The following is an 18014-nucleotide window of genomic DNA, read 5'->3' on the forward strand; positions in this document are numbered from 1 at the left end:
TATTGGAGGTATGGATTCTACCTGCGTTCACAGATTGATAAATTAAATTCAGATTTCCATAGATTTGACGCGGTTCTGTTCTTTTCCTTTTACAAGTGACTATTCTGGCTTATTTTTTTTTAAATTAAATTTTAATGAAATTATAATTGCGCAGATTTTAACGACCTTGAAGTATTCAACACGTTGGCAACCCTGCTGTTTAATTGAGTTTTCAATCACTACGCATGCGTGTTGGAATGAGATCATTTCTCATCTGGCAACACTGCCTTGGTAACGCCAAGATGGCTCTTCGTTTCCGAAATTAATTCCGAATATTAATCTTTAAATTGTATTATTAAAGATCAAATACCACAGTTTTATCTAAGTTTTTGCAGCCGTGGCTACCTTCGGCTTTCACGTTTAAATGGACAATACGTCCATCATCACGCAGGTCAGTCGTGACGAGGAGCAACTTACGAATTTTCCACCTGAAAGAGGTCAGTTTACTTTTGCAAAATGGCGATTTTGATTTTTGAAGCAGTTTTGTTTAGGCCTTTGCTTTTAGACCTACTCAAAATTCTGACTGACATGGCGCCGTTTGCCGTTTAAAAGGCGATAATTAAATGCCTCTAAGTTTTCTCAATTTCACTAGTACTTGGGAGTATTGGCTGCTATCGTTTTACCGAATACAACTTTCTTAGCAAAACCTTTTAATTCAGGAATCGAATTTTATAGGTCTATGTTGGTTTGTAATTAAATGTCATTTGTCAATGTCAGTAGGTTTAGAACAGCACTCCTATATGCATTTCCTGCTTCTGCTATTATATATGTAATGACCTTTTCGTATTTCAGCCCATATTGGTTGTTATTAAATTATTTACATATCAAAACCTGAAATTGTAAACTACTTATGTCCACGGTTTTCAATAGCCTAACTTTGTTATACCTACAGGGACTATTAATTCATCTCTTACATTCAGCAAAGTTTCAATTATTTTCCTACTAAAAGTTTCTTAAAGTCAGCAAAGCGAACTTTGTCACTTGTCTTGTACCACCTGTAGGCCTAGTTGGAGTTTGATCCTATTGGAAAAAATTTATTACTAGTACTGGTATTTGGAATGTCAACTGTCAATATATATGCATTAGAAATTTACTTTTGATTATTTCTTAGTTTCATAACTCGATCCCCCACTTCACACTATTGGGCCTATAGGGAACTAACACTCCGTAGCTTTAGCTAAATCTCCACACTTTCTACAATTTTGGACTCTTAAATTTTCAATGTACCTTTATTCACATATAATTGGCTGTCACTTTTAATTTCTTTATCTGACCAATGGTGCTGTCATAATGTCATTTCTTTACCATGTAATCTATTTCATACTTCTTCCTTTAAAATCATGTTTTTGTTTCAAAGTGGGGATTTTTTTAAACTTTTTAAGTAATTTGTAACTGTTTTCATTAAATACTCTTCTATGCTAGTAATTCTACTGGCGTGCTTTTTAGTAAAAAATTTATAAATTCCCTTATAGTACATCATCCCACACATGTTGCTACTTAAGAGAAAAAAACAAACAAGTGTAAATACCCTTTTTTTAATGAAAAACAAGTTTTTATCTATTATAATATATTTTCATAATATAAAATTAAATATACTAGTTAATATAATATATATATATTTATACATATATAAAAGACAGCAGTTTCATGTAAAACAAGCTATTTAATTATTTCAAATTACTTTCAAAAGTCTCAAATCTTTACTTACTTGACATTTGCTCTCAAGATACGAATTTTTTTTTTAAATCAGAAAAATGTGGGTTTTACGTAATATGAGCAAAAATTGTTCAATTGCCCATTATGTTAATTGTTTATATTTTTTATTTAAGTTATTATAGCTATACTGTTTGCAACTGGTATAAACTTTGAAAAGAGGGAAATGTTTTTAGAAAAAATGACAAATAACTTAAATAAGCATTAATATGAAAAAGACACAAATTTGCTATATATGACATGCACAAATCATTTTTCAAAAGAAATTACAGTCAAAATGTAGAAATATGCCTACAAATGTTTTATATTCCTTTACTACACAAATAAGAAATTATTACTTTCTTGTCTAACGGATGTCTAGTTTATATGGTAGCTGTATTTTAAGTTTTTAAATAAATTATCCATTTTTGCTTTTTAGTTTAATTTTGAGCTACTTTTTCCTGGTTTCTTCGTTATAATTATCATAATTTTTTATAATTTTAAATATTTTAAAGCTTTTCAAACTGCAAAGAAACCTCGGCATAAAGGCTTGCTCAACTCATTGCTCTGCTGCTTCAGGGCAAATACGCAACAACAAAATACGCCTTGTCACTCGGAAGAGAATGGGAGATGCAATTCCAAGGTTTGCACTCATGCTTATTTGATGTTTTGAAGAGTATTGCGGGTATCAATGGATTATTATTTATAGGATCGCCTCTTACCCCAAGCGTGTCGACAAGATGTCCATAAACTCTGTATGATAATAGATTTGGATGAAACTCTTGTGCACAGTTCATTTAAGGTAATACAATACAATAAAGGGCCACTAATCGCAAAAAATTTAATTTTCAATACTCCATTCCCTTAAAAAAATTAGCAATAGGAATTTCAAATACCCCCTTAATTACAGAACAAATACCTCTATATATATTCTTAAATTGTAATATAAACCTTATGTATTAAAATACATTACATAAATTAGCAATGTTTAGTGAAAAGCGTTAAAAGTCATTGGCAATACAACTATAATTTTAAATCTTTCTGTTTATAACTTAAAATGACTTGTAGTAACCTCTCCTTGTAAGATTTTACAAACCACCCTCAACATAATTTGTGAACAGACCCTGTAATTTAATGTTAGAAGCTTAATTGATCATAGTTATCCCAGTTTTAAATTTGAGCATTAAATTTTGCATGGTTGTTTTAGTTTATTCTTGAACTATATTTCTTCTTAATTTTTGTACAGCCTATAAGCAATGCCGATTTTGTAGTTCCTGTTGAAATTGATGGCTCTGTCCACCAGGTATATTCTAACATCTTTGTAATTTTAATTTTAAGTTTTTAACAGTTTAAAGTATCTTTAAATTTTTAAGGTGTATGTTTTAAAGAGGCCTTATGTGGACGAATTTCTACAAAAAATGGGGGAACTCTATGAATGCGTGCTATTTACAGCAAGTTTAGCTAAAGTAAGATTGTGTTTTGTAGTAATGTTAATCATCTCTTGTACTGAGCTATCTGGAATAAGCTTTTTATCAAGTTTATTTGATAAAAAAGAAGTGCTTTTTTTGATTGAAAGAGTGATTTGTAGATAAAAACATTATCTTGTTTTAAATTTCACATTCTTTCAGTATGCTGACCCTGTTGCTGATTTGCTAGACAAGTGGGGCGTTTTTCGATCTCGACTCTTTAGAGAATCTTGTGTTTTTTACCGAGGAAATTATGTCAAGGTAACAAAAGTTTACGTATTTACCTAATCTGCGATATGTTTCCGGGGTTTTATAAGCCTACTAATTATCAGTAAAAAATAAATTATTATTCTATTGTAATATTTTTTATTTTCTACCTGGAATTTTATCTGTGGGTGGTTTTTTAAATTAATTTAAGGATGTATTTATTAATGTCGAGGGGATTGGCAGACATCATGGTCTAGTTTTCCCCTCTGGCAGGAGAGTAGGGAAAGAAAAACGTCGCAGATGAGAGCTTCAATCACGTTAGAAAATATGAGATACCATGGGCTAATTTGTTTTTTTTCCATGGGTGGGGCTTACTTATGGAAGGGATTAGTAGCAACACTAAAATATTGTCTCGACATTGTTATTTCCTAATTATTCATTCTTAATTCATAAATTTTTATTAGTACAGAAAATTCATGGTCTCCTTTCTATTAATTTATGTCATGAGCTATACTAATAAATAAATACAGATTCCTGATAATATAGTCCCTATAATTTGAAGAAGAAACTAATTATTGAATTCCTTGAAGGATCTTGGTCGACTTGGAAGAAATTTACACAAAGTGGTCATTGTTGACAACTCTCCAGCATCTTATATATTTCACCCTGATAATGCCGTAGGTTTTTTGGTTTCATTTTTGTCAGGGATCAGTAACACTACATGTAATAAGAATTAGATATACTACCTCAGTTACATTAAGGCCAGTGATAATGATAGTTTTTAACTTTTTAAGCCTTGGTCACTTTTCTTTTGATACATTTGTGTGGAACATTTTAAATTATCCATTAACTTAAGCGGTGTGTTTATTGCTGACTCTACAGTATTCATTTATTCTCAGCCATGGTTAAATTAAATCTATATTAATAGCCAATCAAAAGTTATTATGTCAATATCGCAAGAGTATTGACATCATTTAGCCACATTAAGTCCTATAACTAAATTCTATAGGGGATATGAACAGTTTCCAGTAGTGTTATGGTTTCCTGATACTATAAAATTTGGTAACTCTCATCAAATAGCTTTTTACATAGGTACCGGTCGCATCTTGGTTCGATGACATGACCGACACTGAGCTCTTGGATCTAATTCCTTTCTTCGAAAGGTTAAGTCAGGTTGATGACGTTTACACAGTGCTACGAAACTCTAACAACGCCTCTTCCACGGCTTCTCCGCCCAGCCTGTTGAACGGCTCAGGTCAGTTTGTACCTGGAAGTGGTAGTGCCACTAATGCGTCTGGCCTGCATCACAGGCAGCTTCAGCTCAATGGGAATGTGGTGCCGTCTTAGCGAGTGCTTCGGTACGGAGAAAGAGAGGGGCTTTTATAGCAGCTTATATAGGAACCTTCGATGTTTTTTGATATCAAACGCGAATGAAAACCGAATCTCTCTTTCCCTCAAAGCAAAAAATACAGGTAGATGGTGATTCTACCTGAAGGAAAAAAAGCTCTTCTCTAACTTGAGAAGGAACATGAACGTAATCACCACAAATAAAAAAATCACCCTTCCACCACCTCCTCTTCAAAAAGTTTACCGTTTCCTCGAACAATGAGTAGTAACTATGACGCATTAACGACTCTGATTTTTAGCAAATCTACGATATATATAAATATTCTCTCAACTTATATCCCGAGAAGAGAATATCAAAAATTAACCGAGAAAAAGAAATGGCTTTCTATTTTTGCGCTGCCTTTTTACCCAAATTCAATCCTTTTTTAACTGTGTAATATAAGCTTGTTCGTTGTGAAACTTAAACCAACCAGAAGATGATTCAGCCCCCATGAGAGAAGACTCGCTTTCTAAAAATACAATGTTTTACCCGGTTAATCTAAATACTTTTTATTCTTAATGGAAATGCGAGACTTCTATCACTATCAAAATTATTAGGACAGGTTGAAAATTGAAATCTTACAAAGCCCACCTTCGTGTTTTAAGTTGTTGTAAAGGAGAAATAAATGGTGCCCGTGTTTTTATATCTACAATTAGAAAAAATCTTCAGTATGTACAAGCTGGCCTTGTTTTTCTAGATAAAGCGCAGTGTAGTTTATAAACAAAAAAGAAATCTCGTCAATGTTCATCGAATAAGCGTACTCAAACTTACGTCGAGGGCCATGTATTTGCAAAAACAGTGCTAGTAAAAGATTTTTATATCCGGTTTAATATTGTCAATATTGTGGAAACAAATTTTTGAGGAGGTGGGGGTTACTACAATGTGCCTTGTTGATGTGTGCGATGGAGAGAGCCGTCTCCCATCTTAATATGTGAAAAAAATTCCTCGGTTAATATGGCATCCTTCTGTTTAACCCTCGGAGGTTTTAAGTTTTTATGATTAATACATGTATACCTCTTAAGTAGAGTTAACTACGCAGTAAAAAAGCCTTTTACAAAATAGTAAATTGTCTTCCTACGTAATGCTACATTTATCGCGGTTGTGCAAAAGTAATCTTTATTAGCTTTTTACATGATCCTTTTTGTACAAGAAATATAATGGTAGTAACATTGACAAATTCGTTTTTCACTCCCCCCTCTTCTATCTCCACCTCTCTAACAAGCCAAACAATGCGATTAAGTTAACGATTTTCACAAATTTAACAAGTCCTAGATATTTAGATCATTTTTTGGAGTATCAGATTTAGTTAAATACATAATGTTTTGACAATTTTTATTTCCCTAAAGCTAGGCAAGAAAAATATTTGTTAACCTTCAAGTTTTATAATATTATATTTAGTTTTAATATCTTTTGCTTATTGTAAATTTTGTTAAAACCTGTTAGTGTTTTTTTTAAACTAAAAACTCGGAGAATTGTATCTTTTGCCAATTTCGTTTAGCTAATTGTTTTACGCTTATAGTTTAATCTTTTAGCGAATCAGTTATCACACCTAAGATATTTTTATCATCTTTGCAAACGGATGTTTGATGTTTTTATTGAGTTTCTCGTTTTTAAGTAAATATTAAATAATATGTAGTTTATTCCAAATTTAAGTAACTTAGGTGTGGTAACTACCATTCGCTTTTAGTTAGTAGGCCTAGAAAGTACCTTTGTAAATATCTTAATCTAGAGTGTGATTGATCCTCTATTCACACGCAAAAAAAATTAACAGTTAGAGCTTCTTAATGGTGATTAGTAATGTTTTAAAGAAATTTTCGTATTCGAATTATTCTTGGTGCTAAAAAGTAAATTGACCTATTTTCTGGTTAAGGTGAATTGAAAAATATTGGCTAAAAATATCACGTTACGCATGGCCTAGAGTTTTATGGTTTAGTTAATTTTGGTAACGAATGTTTCGTTGATGAAAGCGTGAGAAATGGAGGATTCCCTGTTGTAAATAAGATGAAAAAGTGAATTTGGTTTATTATTCAATATAATATGTAGGAAACATTTTAGGGAACTTAAATTTTGTGGTTTTTACATCTCAAGGTCAAAAAAACCTTTTTGGACTGAAATTTTTAAAACAGATTGGCAGAGTTGTATTGAAAACTAACTTTTTGTACAGAGGCCTTAAAATACAAAACCTACGCGTATCTGCTTTCAGAAAAAAATTGTAAAGAAAATGTACTGGAACAGATACTAAAATATCACACAAAGGGGAGGTCAAATTCTAAATAAAATGGTCAACAGCTTACAATTGTACAAAATACTTTTAATTAACTTTTTAAAAATTGGTACAATATTTATTTTAGTTTTCTACCATGTTTAACACCAATACGGATACCAGATACTTCTCCTCCGTATCGTTGAACTTCTTTCCTCACCTCTCGAACCTGTGAAAAAACATTTTTAAAAGTATTTTGTCAAAGGTGTCGTAGTTTGAATACAAATACCTGTCCCTTCCTCCTGATGTTGGCTCTTCTAAACTTCAATTTGTGTTTCACTCGAGGATTTCTGTATTCTTTCTTACGATGTGGAGTTAGTCCTTTATTTTTGGCAATCTACGAAAAGAGGGAATATTTGTTAAGCTCAACAGGTATGAATTTGTATTTTTAAAGAGCAAAATTTTACTTGGTAGGTTATTCCTCTTTTGTCATTCAAGTCTTCATCATATATGTCAGTTTCTAGCTCTTTATTTTTATTGTTGTTGTCCAAGTTTTCGCTTTCAGGATCGTCAGTGTCAGTTCTCATCTCGTCAGAATCTGACTCATCCCCCGCAGTTTTACGACCAGCTTTCATCAGTTGGTACAATTCTAAAGCTTTCTTCTCATCTGATGTTTCCTGACTTTTATTACGGTGCGTTTCATCTTCAAATCTAACTTTCTTTTTCAAATTTCGGTCTTCCATTTCTTTCACCACCCTGAAATTTACAAAATTACTCTTAAACTTAAGGCAGCTCTAAAATTTCTAAATATAAATTGTACCTTAATTTTTTCTTCTTTGGTTTTTCATCTATGGGAGAAATTGTTTCCAGGGGTTCTTCAATAGTCTCTTTATTGTGAATCTTTTCTAACATTGTTTCTATGTATGGCATCAGCTTATCATCAACAGGTTTTAATTCTTTTAAAAACTGTAAAATAACTCTTAAGTTAAACACCAAATTTCAAAGTTATTAGGGTAAAATATGATAAATCACTCCATACTTTTTTGAAATAAGCTAGTTTTTTCAAAATGGGGTGTCTGCGTGTTAAAGTACCTTGACTCTTCAAGACCATGTAAAAACTAATATTAGTGCAATATCTAGTAACAAATTAAAAAAAAGGTTTAAATTTTTCATTTTTAAATGGAAGAAAGTAGTTTTAACTCACAATAATATTAGTTCGTGTTTCAGAAGAATGTATTCCGCAGCTTGGGGTAGTTTTCCATTTTTAGCGTAAGAAATTAAAGGTTCCAATTTTTCTTTTACTTCCTTTAACTTTAATTTATAGAAGTGTTAAGTTAATATTATGAAATTGAAAGACGACAAGTAGATTTTACGACTAACAAGAACTTTAAAATCTTCAATTAACTCCAGAAACTCAGGTGATTCTTTCTTTATGAGATCCAGTTTTTCATTTTTACTCAGTTTGGAAAGATCCAAAGTAACTTTTTCTTCTTTAGATTCTTTGTCAATTTCCGCTGGCTAAAAGCAAATAAAATGTTATATTTTGTTTTGTGCTACTTTATAGTATGTTATTTACTTTGATCCACTCAAGCCCAAAATCGTCTTCATTTATTTGTTCCAGTAATCTCTTCTGAATTTTTTTAGCTTCTTCCTCTTCAACAGCTGCGAGTTCTTCTTCCTCTCCCTGAAAATTTCCACCATAATCCCCATCTACGTAATCAGTGTCGTAATACAATTTTTTCTTCTTTCCCCATGCTTTAACATCTGGTAAATCTGAAAACAAAATTACAAAATAAAATATAAAACTTTCTATTCATTTTTTATGATTTTTAAGTTAGCTGTGAAATATTTTACCATCTTCTTCATCTTCAATATCACTAGCTATTTCATCTTTCTTGACCATTTTTGAGAAATAATCATCAACATCATCATCCTCATCATCAGTTTCCTCTTCCTCATCATCCAATGGTAAGACTTCCTTCAAGAGATCAATAACTATACACCTTGATATTTTAAAGGGGCACATAAATCCTACCCAAACATTTAAAATATTTTAGGTGTGAACTTTAAAATACATGAAAATTCTATTGAAAATTAGTACAGGGAGTGTGGAAACTGAAGTTTCGAGTATAATTTTGCTAGCTTCAGAAATTAAAAAATGGGCCCCAAAATTTTTATAATGGTCAAAAAATTAAAATATGGAATTACACTTGGTCTACCTAACCAAAAAAAAAAACACCTGGCTAAATGATTACTTCAAATTCATCTTTATCCACGCTGTTGTCACTGTCCAGCAAGATCTTGTCTCGATCTAAATCAAACTGATCCACTTCATCATACATAAACTCTCCTGATTTTGGATGTGGTTCATCATCCAATATTAGGTTTGATTTTTTCACTTTAAATGATCGCTCCTGATCATTGGATTTGTTAAACTCTTTGAATCTGAAATTAATATACAGGAGAAGGAAATTCAAGGCAGTGGTTAATTTGTTCTTGGATTGATAATGAAGGTTATATTATTATTATTCTGTAAACAGGAATAATAATCCAACATCCAACAAAAATCTTACAACCAAGGCTTAATAGGTTAATATACAATGCAAGGACTTAAAGGACATTTATTATGAATAATTTTTCTAATTAAGTACTTACGGCCGTTTTGGCATTTTTCAATTTTCCTAAATTGAACTTTAAATAATAATTTTAAACAATTAAAGTTGCAACGTTCCCTTTGCTTTGCTATCTAAGCACATGGCTATTAGCTAACCTTACTGAGTCCCTGCTAGCAGAAAAAAGAGCAGACAAGCCACGCAATTTAGAAGTTTAAAAATTATATTTCAAGAATTTTTAATAGATGGAAGTGTTATCGCTGAGACTCTTTGACGTTTTCAAAATGGCGTGTTTTTCATTTCGACATTAGGGAAAAAGAGGCTTATAAACTTACTTAGGAATAAGCTTTGTTTATATTATAAGAATTGGCCAAAAAAGTAAGAACTACTCGTATTATTATCATTTAGTTCTTAATATATTCCATTTTGAAATGGTTCTTTCAAGTTTGTGTGATTATAAGTCTGGAAATAACAGTTTATCCAGGCTTAATGATAGGAAGGTGGGACTGGGAGGTAGGATATCAGAGGCTTTCGGGTTTTAGACATCAAAAGTTATTTTCAGGTCTATCTGCATGATGATGCAGCATGCTGAGTAAAAATCTCCATCCACGGCTAATACCGAAAACTTCCAAATGATAATGACAGTTCCTAGATCGAAAAGTAGTGGATGGAGCTTCAAGACCATGTAAAGCAATGGTTTTATCACACGGGCTCTTCCCTTGTAATGCTAAAATACGAAAATGTTGATTCCGCTTGCGTGCCTGCTGTGCCTTCTCTACCCACGGGCAGAAGCTTCTGCAGGCGACCGCTCCACTGTTTATCAAAACTGCTTAAAGCAGTGTCTCGCTCAAAATTGTTCTACCAACGAAGCCATTGCCAACTTCACCAGAAAGCAGAATTGGTATCTCCAACTCTTTTGTTGGGACTGCCTCAGTGAATGCGAGCATGAATGCATGTGGCATACTGTAAATATCGCTATGCTAAGAGGCTATTCCGTACCTCAGTTCCATGGAAAGGTAAAAAACGTATACAGATAGTTGCTTTTAGTAGAACACTTTAAATTGCATCGACTCTCATAAGAAATTGTTTTCACGTTTGGTCCATCAGTGGCCATTTATCAGGATTTTTGGACTCCAAGAACCTGCTTCCGTTTTATTCTCCTTGCTCAATGGTCTAAGTCATTTTATTATGTGGCAAAGATTTAAAAATATTGTTCCCAATTCGTCGCCTAATTTTTGGCTTTGGCAAATACAAGCTGCGGTTAGTTTTTAAACTGAGTTAAAATTCAATATCTTAAGATTTCTAATTGTAAATTTTTAAATGGCTAGTTGTCTGTTAATGCGTGGATTTGGTCCACCGTTTTCCATAGTAGAGATACCCCTTTAACCGAGGTAAGAATCGTTTTTCTTACTTATTAAATTTTAAATAATTAACATTTTCTTATCTTTAGAAATTGGATTACTTCTGTGCCTTTTCGCTGGTGCTATATGGTCTTTATAGTATTACTATTAGGTGCGTAAGTGTTTATATGAACCAACTATTTAACAAATTTTGACATATTGTTAATTTTCACGACAGGGTAATAAGACCAGCTAGCACATTGCTCTCATTGAGCATCGCTACTCCCTTCATTTCCTATTTCTTCTACCATATTCACTTTTTAACCTTTGTACACTTCGATTATGGCTATAATATGCGTGTTAACATTATAGTAGGTAAGACTGAACTTGGTTTTATTATTATTGCACACTCTATTAGCGTTTTCAATTTGACTGCTCATAAGCGCTTGAGATTGCCCTGATAACATTTGATTTGAGAGTCCAGATCTGCTGCAATCAATGAATGCATATAAGTGTATCACTCAAAACTGATTTAGTGATTTTGACAGATCAATATATCAAGATTGCTCTCTGATCTAGTTTTTTTTGCGTGTTCTAACACTCGGAGCTAGAGTTTTAAAAACGCGTTCCATTTCTCTCGGTCATAGTGACATCAATTACTTCAGCGATGGATTCAGAACGGATCTCGAGTAGTCAAATGGAAAACTGTATAAATAATAAGGGTGTTGGAATGGTTTTAGGTTAAAGAGGGCACTATTACTCCTATAATTCTGAGATGACCTTTTATAATCTTGTAATTTAATTTTTTATCCCACATTTTTCATAAATTTAGCTCATTGGTTAAAATTCCACTTAATGATGTTCTAAAATGATTACATGCCAATAGTAAATATTTGGTAATTATCACTATAGGCATAGCCCTTGGGAGAATTGTGACCATAGCAGAGCAGATTTATCTCGGTTTGAAGATTTTAGTTTCCTCTGACCATCTTTAGCATATTAAGAGTCATTTTAAATATACCCTGTAAAACTCATTTATTTCAATATTTCAACTCAATACAATTTCTATGAATCATAAAATTTAGTCTTGTAATTTTAAAGTTTTTTATTCAATAATTCCTATAAATGTTTGAGGACTAGTGACTGGGAGGGAGCTCTTTTAGGTGATCCAAACTTCGACACTGCATCAGACAGTGCGTATAAAATCCCCTTGTGTTGCATAGTGCCCGCTTTTGTCAAAAACCATTCCCAGAGCCTTACCTTATTGGCATATGACTCTTCAGGAATTGCCAGTTCAATTAGCTGGCTCGTATGGTGTTACTTCAACTGGCGACACAAACACGTTTTCAAATGTGCCATATGCATTTTAACTGTCAATGGCTTGTTGTTACTCGAAGTTTTGGATTTTCCTCCTTGGGGATACTTAATCGATGCTCATTCCTTGTGGCATCTTAGTACAGTGCCAATGCCATACTTTTGGTACAAGTAAGCCGAACATTTATTCATTTTAGTGGAGTTTATGTTTAAAACTTTAATGAGCTTTTCTTTAAGGTTTTTAATCGAAGATTCGTGGTTTTTGATGGGTGTCAAACATAACCCTCAAAAGCAAATAAACGGTTTTCACGCTAAAGTGAAGTTCTTGTGATACAGTCTTAAAGATAATATTCAAAAAATATTGTTCATCGCAAGCTCTCTGTTTTCACTCTTTCAGGTTTTTGTTTTGTTTAGCATTCCTTATAAGTAGTTTCTCTTAGGGAAATGAACTGCCATACTTTACTTCCATAAAACGTATAAATTATCTACGATGAAATCCAGCGAAGGGTATTAATTCGGGAGATAAATAACGTGATTTGCAATAATGGGATAAGATCAAATATCATATTTCCATATTTGATATAAATGAATAAATTTTACAAATTACATTTTACAAATATATTATATATTATATATATATTAAAAAAAATTGTTATAACGTTTGGGTAAATAAGATAATCAGAAATTTAAAAAAAAAGAAAATATAGAAAGAGAAAAGTTACTTTACAATAATTAAATGCGTGTCCCATGCTATTTTTGACATACTAAAATGTATAAATTAAAGTAATTGTAGTTATAAAACTTTTTTACTAAATATTATATATTAAGCCCCAAATTTTGAATGTTTTATGTAAAAATTACTAATTCCTAATGACTTGTTAACTATTAACCGGGTTTTAATTGTTGGTTCCTTTTTTAGTTAGGGTAATTATTGTGTTATAGAAAAATATATTCCAAAGCCATTAAGGAAAGAATGTATTTTATAGATGTTTTGGCCAATCCCGTTTTATATCCTAGTGAAATGTTTGATAGTAAAATAACAGAAAATCCCTCCTTCCTAGAGATATTGTCATGTTTTTTCGGAAAATTGTACTAACAGAGCATTTATTGTAGAATGTTGATATATTTAAAATCTTTTTATACGCATAGCCAAGAATTATTAAAAGATGTTTGACAAAAATTTAAATGTTATTTTTAATTGACCTACCAAGTGAAATTAGGATTTTAAGAATTAAAAGGTTTAGAAATAATGTGTTGGGGGTCGAAATAAAGGTTTATAAGTTTTTGGTGTATATAGCGGGGCCTTCACACCAGTCGTGCAAATTGAAAATGAACAAATACAAATACTGTACAAATGGTAGTATTACACCAAACACAAAGTAAAACAAAATAAATAAATGGATCAGAATGTCAATGCACCGCACGTCGCAGAATAGCACAGGTGGCGATAATGATGTCCATATGACCTTTATGTACCGCTTTAAGAACCCCCCCCATAGTGTTCCGAAGATTTCGCTTCTGGAGCTCTGAAACCAGCGCTGGTCAACGCCCAGTTTGATAGGGGCAGGTGAATAAGACGTGGTACGCATCGTCAATAGCAAGCGGCCGTCACACTGAGGTTGAACCGGTGTAGGGTCGCATTTCTGGGAAGCCGACCACTACCTAGTCGCGAGAGAAGAGTATCGTCCTTGCGCGAGAGTTTCAAATGAAGTATAGCACTAAAGTTTTGCCTCACGAAGAGGCCGCACTACCCTACTGGTCTGCCATTCCCTACTCCACTCAGCTGACAGAGCCCGACGACACGCACTCTTTATTTCTACAAGAGTAGACGGGAGGAGGAAGTCCACTCTAGAAGGAGCCCACTGACTGAGGCGTGACGATCGGCCGCCTCGTTTTCTGGAACTCCCACGTGTGCTGGACACCAGATTAGAGAAATCGGATATGGGTACTTATCGCAAAGCTCCTGGATACAGATGGTCACGGGATCCATCGACCGACTTACCAGTTGGGTGAGTGAACTTTTAGAGTCCGAACAGACAACGCGTAGTAGAGAGCCATCTGGATGGCAAACAGCTCGACCCGATTAATAGGATGACCGGAGTCCACTAAATTAACCGCACCAACGTTGAGGGAGGGAATTGCCATAGAAATCTCATAGGTAACTAGAATGCTGCCAATGAGAGGCCGTAGAGTGGTTCCGCCAAGGAGGATAATAATCCTCCTTGGTTCCGCGTAACTATCGCGGGAGCTAGGTGACGTCATTCTCTCTGGTGGTATTAAATTCTTGGCAGAACCACTCTTTGAGCTCTGATTGGCTGAGATCTGGCTATCGTCTGCCACGGCGTTTGGTCCATTTGCCAGTTACACGGCAGCATTCTAGTTACCTATGGGAATTGCGAAGGCAGCACCCGTGACCCCTGAATCGGGGGAAGCCGAACCGTCCGTATAGAAAACCATCGCGTCCTTCGCGTGAGGCCCGAGAGTTGCGAATAATATTTGCCGTAACTGTTCAGAGTTATTGCCATCCTTAGGGTTGGTGAGCCAGCGCGAGATGATGGTCGCCGACTGAGGGGTCCATGGTGGGGTCGCCGCAGTGACGAGGTGGCGACTAGTAACGTGGAAAAGCCAATCAAGATTTCAGGCCTGAGCTAGGCGCCAATCCCTAAGTAGAAAAGGCAGCCTGTTCTTTGGGAAGCGATGCTCCAAAATTTCCAAGGAAGCAAGGTCCCGGCGCAGGAGAGTGCGGTAAAAGTCCGGAGTGTCCACCGCCCCACATGGAGCAAGGGTTATTAGATCCATATAGTCTCTCCTGTTGCTTAAGGGTGGAATGGCCGCTTCGGCCTCCATTAAACTGATAGTAGAAGACGGTGGAGTCCCGAGGATGACTCGAAGGGCCGCATTTTTAACTTTATCCGGTTTACTGAGAGCACAAGCTGGCGCCGACGCGTAAAGGGGACTAGAGTAATCCAGTCTGGAGCGTACCGGGTGTGTATACGACCTGCACCCCACTGGGTACCCGAAACCGTTCGCAGGATGTTTAATCTTTTAATTGAAGAGGAGGAAAGGTCCTCGATATGCGGAGCATTGTAACAGGTAGGTAGGAAAGATGCCGAGGTATACTCCTGGTCAGAACGAAGCGCCGGAGGAGGGTGAATGTCAGAGCAGGCAGTCAAAGCCAGAAACTCCGCGACTTCCTTTTCGTCCGTAAGGAAGTCAGCTCCATTTTTAAGGGGGAGAAGTTTACGAGGTAAGGACCCCGTCTTGCGCCATCGAACCTGAGACCACAACTTGGGTCAGAGGAGTGTGAGCGTGAAGTTTGGCACAGTACTGTCTCCAACTGTCCTTTTTTATCCTTGATGAGGCGTTTAAAAAGAGCTCGTTATTTCTGTAGGAAATCTGATCAAGAGAGAACCCTGAGCACTGAGCCTTTCTACGAGCTGCTTGGACAGTCTTGGCTTTGGCCGCACAAGAGGAGTCCCACCAAGGAGGCTGGCGAGTGGTCGAGGGGCCTCCCCCCTTTGTAGTGGGGATCGTTACTGACGCCGCCTGATAGAGGAGACACTCCGCCGATTCGACAGTTAAGGGCCCTTCAACCAGGGAGGCATCCAGGTTGATGCGAAAACGTTTCCAATCCGCCTCTTTATATTTCCAGAAAGCTCCCTTTGAGATGGCAGTGAATCCCAGCTATTTTTCCGAGTAATACTGTCCAAGGGACATAAGTATATGTATTTATACCCCGCTGCTCCGCCTTAAGCACTACAGCGGCCACCTAAAACAACCAGCCCCGGACAAAAGTGCGCTTTGCGAAACAACGTTCGGCCAGTGAGACAGCCATTTTGACCGCCTCACATATAGCAAACAAACGCCCTCATCACGGCCCAACAAAAGGCGACACCATGGGCTGCCCGAGACCCACCCTCGCACAGCTGAGGACTAGAGTGACTTCCTCTTCCACTGCAAACTACCCTCCTTAGTAGGTCACAGAATGACGAGTGTGGAACACCCATGAGGTTCCAGTGACCCAGCGCCCCGATCACATGATCTTGAGAGCCGGGTCCAAGGAGGTGTAAGGCAATATCTCGGCTAACGAAAGCAAGATCGAGCACACATTCCGTGCCCCCACACGGGCGTGTGGTCATTGTCCTCCAGCCAAGCTTGAATGCGGCGGCCCGCGGCGTCTGTTTTATTGCTTCCCCAAAGGCAGTTGTGAGCGTTAAAGTCCCCAAGAACTGTAACTGGAGTGTCCACGCCACGAAGAAGCTGATCGAAAAAGGCTTTGAGGTCGTAAATGTTGAAGAGCGTGATCCACCCCAAAGGGAAGATAAGTTTAAAAAATTAAAACTAGAGATTCAACGCCGTCGCAAACTAGATGTGAAAGACGAATCGCCTGAACAGTCTTACTAAAGTGCATAGATATAGGAAACGTATATAAAAGTCTAGATAAAATATTTCAAAGGGAGTGAATACGGAGGTGACAGCTAGCAGAAATTATTGCAGGCTATCCTTATAAGACGCTATCTATCGGTAAGAAAGCTCGTGCTATCGCCGCGAGAGCCATTGTCTCCTGCATAAAAATTATACTAAAAGTCACCAACGTGCCTTACTCGGTGTCTGCTAGGTGTCAATTCCGTATTTTATGTTAGGCTTAGACGCCCCGAAATTTATCTAGACCTTTATACAGACTTGGAATTAGCGGGAGTCTTGGGGCCAATGGCTCTTAATAAAAATCAGTGGGCTCTTAAAATAAATCATTCGAACGGGGGTTGCGGGCCACCAGGGCTCTCAATTTAATTAAAAAATATTTATTAAACATTTTACGGAAATTTCTGGAACATGATTTGTACGCCGTTTTTGAAACTCTGTTTCCCTACCCTATACGAGAGCGGGATCTAGCCTCGGATCTAGCGTTACAAATGATTATGTGTGATATTATGATATACTTGCTTGTTTTAAAGTTAATAAATGTTACGTAAGTAACATAACCAATTTTTATTTTCCTATTTTCCCTACCTAATTTTAAATTTTTCCCCCAATTCCCACCCCCTGGGCCAGTGGCTCTCAATAAAAATAAACTTAAGGGGGTCGGTGGCCCGCAGGGCCCCCGTAAAAAATAGCACTATTTCGAAGTCTGGCTTTATATACATTTCTTATATCTATGTTAAAGGGGCTCCAAAGTTCGGTGGCAAAAAAAAAGAAAATTGAGCATGCTTTTCCTTCCCCCCAACCATTGAATTGGGAATAATACTGCTAGAATTACAATTACCATTTCGGTTGCCATGGTTACGCGGGACCTGTTCTGAGAAGACTGTACGATATTCATCTTTATAATTGGGCGGTAGCGCCATCTATATTTTGTAAAGTTATATGATTCGCGCAAAAATTCAATTGCAATGTAGCTGCCACCACTAGAGACAGATGCCGCCACGGTTGAACGATATAGTTTAAAAAGTCTCCATATTGAACGAAATTGGTCCCGCGCTATCCAGATTTATTTGTACCTCTATTTATTCCCAACTCAATGCCCCCAACCCCTCACTCGGCAGAGCCGGGCAGAGTTAACCGTAAATTTCGCACTTTACTGACTTTACACACATTTTGCCACCGAACTTTGGAGCCCCTTTAACCAGGATCGCCACCCCACCACAGTCCCCGTTCGAAGTAGAAGGGAAAGTTTGACGTTCCGCCAGAAATACGCCGTAAACCGGACAAAATTCGATTTACTCTCTCTCGCTCTCAGAATGGTAAATAGGCCCT

The 18014-nt window shown here is 36.0% G+C and overlaps 3 protein-coding genes across 4 annotated transcripts; 2 read left to right on the forward strand and 1 right to left on the reverse strand.

Moving 5' to 3' along the window:
- The first annotated feature begins 231 nt into the window (after nucleotides 1–231).
- On the forward strand, nucleotides 232–6268 carry LOC149925666 (carboxy-terminal domain RNA polymerase II polypeptide A small phosphatase 1-like). The gene is made up of 8 exons (XM_090161083.1): nucleotides 232–476; nucleotides 2247–2374; nucleotides 2441–2533; nucleotides 2978–3034; nucleotides 3105–3197; nucleotides 3360–3458; nucleotides 3995–4081; nucleotides 4497–6268. Exons 1-8 carry the CDS (start codon nucleotides 404–406, stop codon nucleotides 4749–4751), a joined length of 885 nt encoding a protein of 294 aa, XP_090017209.1. The 5' UTR covers nucleotides 232–403; the 3' UTR covers nucleotides 4752–6268.
- Nucleotides 6269–7081: 813 nt separating this feature from the next.
- Nucleotides 7082–9787, reverse strand: Sas10 (UTP3 small subunit processome component Sas10). The gene is made up of 11 exons (XM_090161082.1): nucleotides 9650–9787; nucleotides 9250–9439; nucleotides 8849–8972; nucleotides 8571–8767; nucleotides 8375–8512; nucleotides 8199–8305; nucleotides 8034–8130; nucleotides 7815–7960; nucleotides 7462–7750; nucleotides 7284–7391; nucleotides 7082–7223 (listed from the first exon to the last, which is right to left on the reverse strand). The coding sequence occupies exons 1-11, from the start codon at nucleotides 9661–9663 to the stop codon at nucleotides 7134–7136; spliced, it is 1500 nt and encodes a 499-aa protein (XP_090017208.1). The 5' UTR covers nucleotides 9664–9787; the 3' UTR covers nucleotides 7082–7133.
- Nucleotides 9788–9878: 91 nt separating this feature from the next.
- Nucleotides 9879–13429, forward strand: PGAP3 (Per1-like protein PGAP3). 2 transcript variants are annotated; one of them, XM_090161018.1, is made up of 8 exons: nucleotides 9879–9984; nucleotides 10169–10622; nucleotides 10714–10866; nucleotides 10935–10997; nucleotides 11057–11118; nucleotides 11185–11321; nucleotides 12230–12431; nucleotides 12498–13429. In XM_090161018.1, the coding sequence occupies exons 2-8, from the start codon at nucleotides 10347–10349 to the stop codon at nucleotides 12589–12591; spliced, it is 987 nt and encodes a 328-aa protein (XP_090017144.1). In that variant the 5' UTR covers nucleotides 9879–9984; nucleotides 10169–10346; the 3' UTR covers nucleotides 12592–13429. The 2 variants fall into 2 exon arrangements, with proteins under 2 accessions (XP_090017144.1, XP_090017145.1); XM_090161019.1 differs by lacking the exon at nucleotides 9879–9984 and having other exon boundaries at nucleotides 10004–10622.
- Nucleotides 13430–18014: the final 4585 nt, after the last annotated feature.

The sequence above is a fragment of the Leiobunum rupestre genome, chromosome 10 (genome assembly GCF_980474605.1).
Source record: "Leiobunum rupestre chromosome 10, qqLeiRupe1.1.hap1, whole genome shotgun sequence".
Taxonomy (NCBI): domain Eukaryota; kingdom Metazoa; phylum Arthropoda; class Arachnida; order Opiliones; family Sclerosomatidae; genus Leiobunum; species Leiobunum rupestre.

Bases quoted from the DNA above. Each gene is read 5' to 3' on its own strand.
- LOC149925666 (XM_090161083.1), top strand. From the start codon at position 404: ATGGACAATACGTCCATCATCACGCAGGTCAGTCGTGACGAGGAGCAA. The intron at 477-2,246 runs GTCAGTTTACTT...AATATTTTAAAG, and splicing joins GAATTTTCCACCTGAAAGAG to CTTTTCAAACTGCAAAGAAA. The intron at 2,375-2,440 runs GTTTGCACTCAT...TATTATTTATAG, and splicing joins ATGGGAGATGCAATTCCAAG to GATCGCCTCTTACCCCAAGC.
- Sas10 (XM_090161082.1), bottom strand. The intron at 8,973-9,249 runs GTAATCATTTAG...GATCTCTTGAAG, and splicing joins TGGATAAAGATGAATTTGAA to GAAGTCTTACCATTGGATGA. The intron at 8,768-8,848 runs GTAAAATATTTC...TTTTGTTTTCAG, and splicing joins TATTGAAGATGAAGAAGATG to ATTTACCAGATGTTAAAGCA.
- PGAP3 (XM_090161018.1), top strand. From the start codon at position 10,347: ATGTTGATTCCGCTTGCGTGCCTGCTGTGCCTTCTCTACCCACGGGCA. The intron at 10,998-11,056 runs GTAAGAATCGTT...TCTTATCTTTAG, and splicing joins GAGATACCCCTTTAACCGAG to AAATTGGATTACTTCTGTGC. The intron at 11,322-12,229 runs GTAAGACTGAAC...ATGACTCTTCAG, and splicing joins GCGTGTTAACATTATAGTAG to GAATTGCCAGTTCAATTAGC.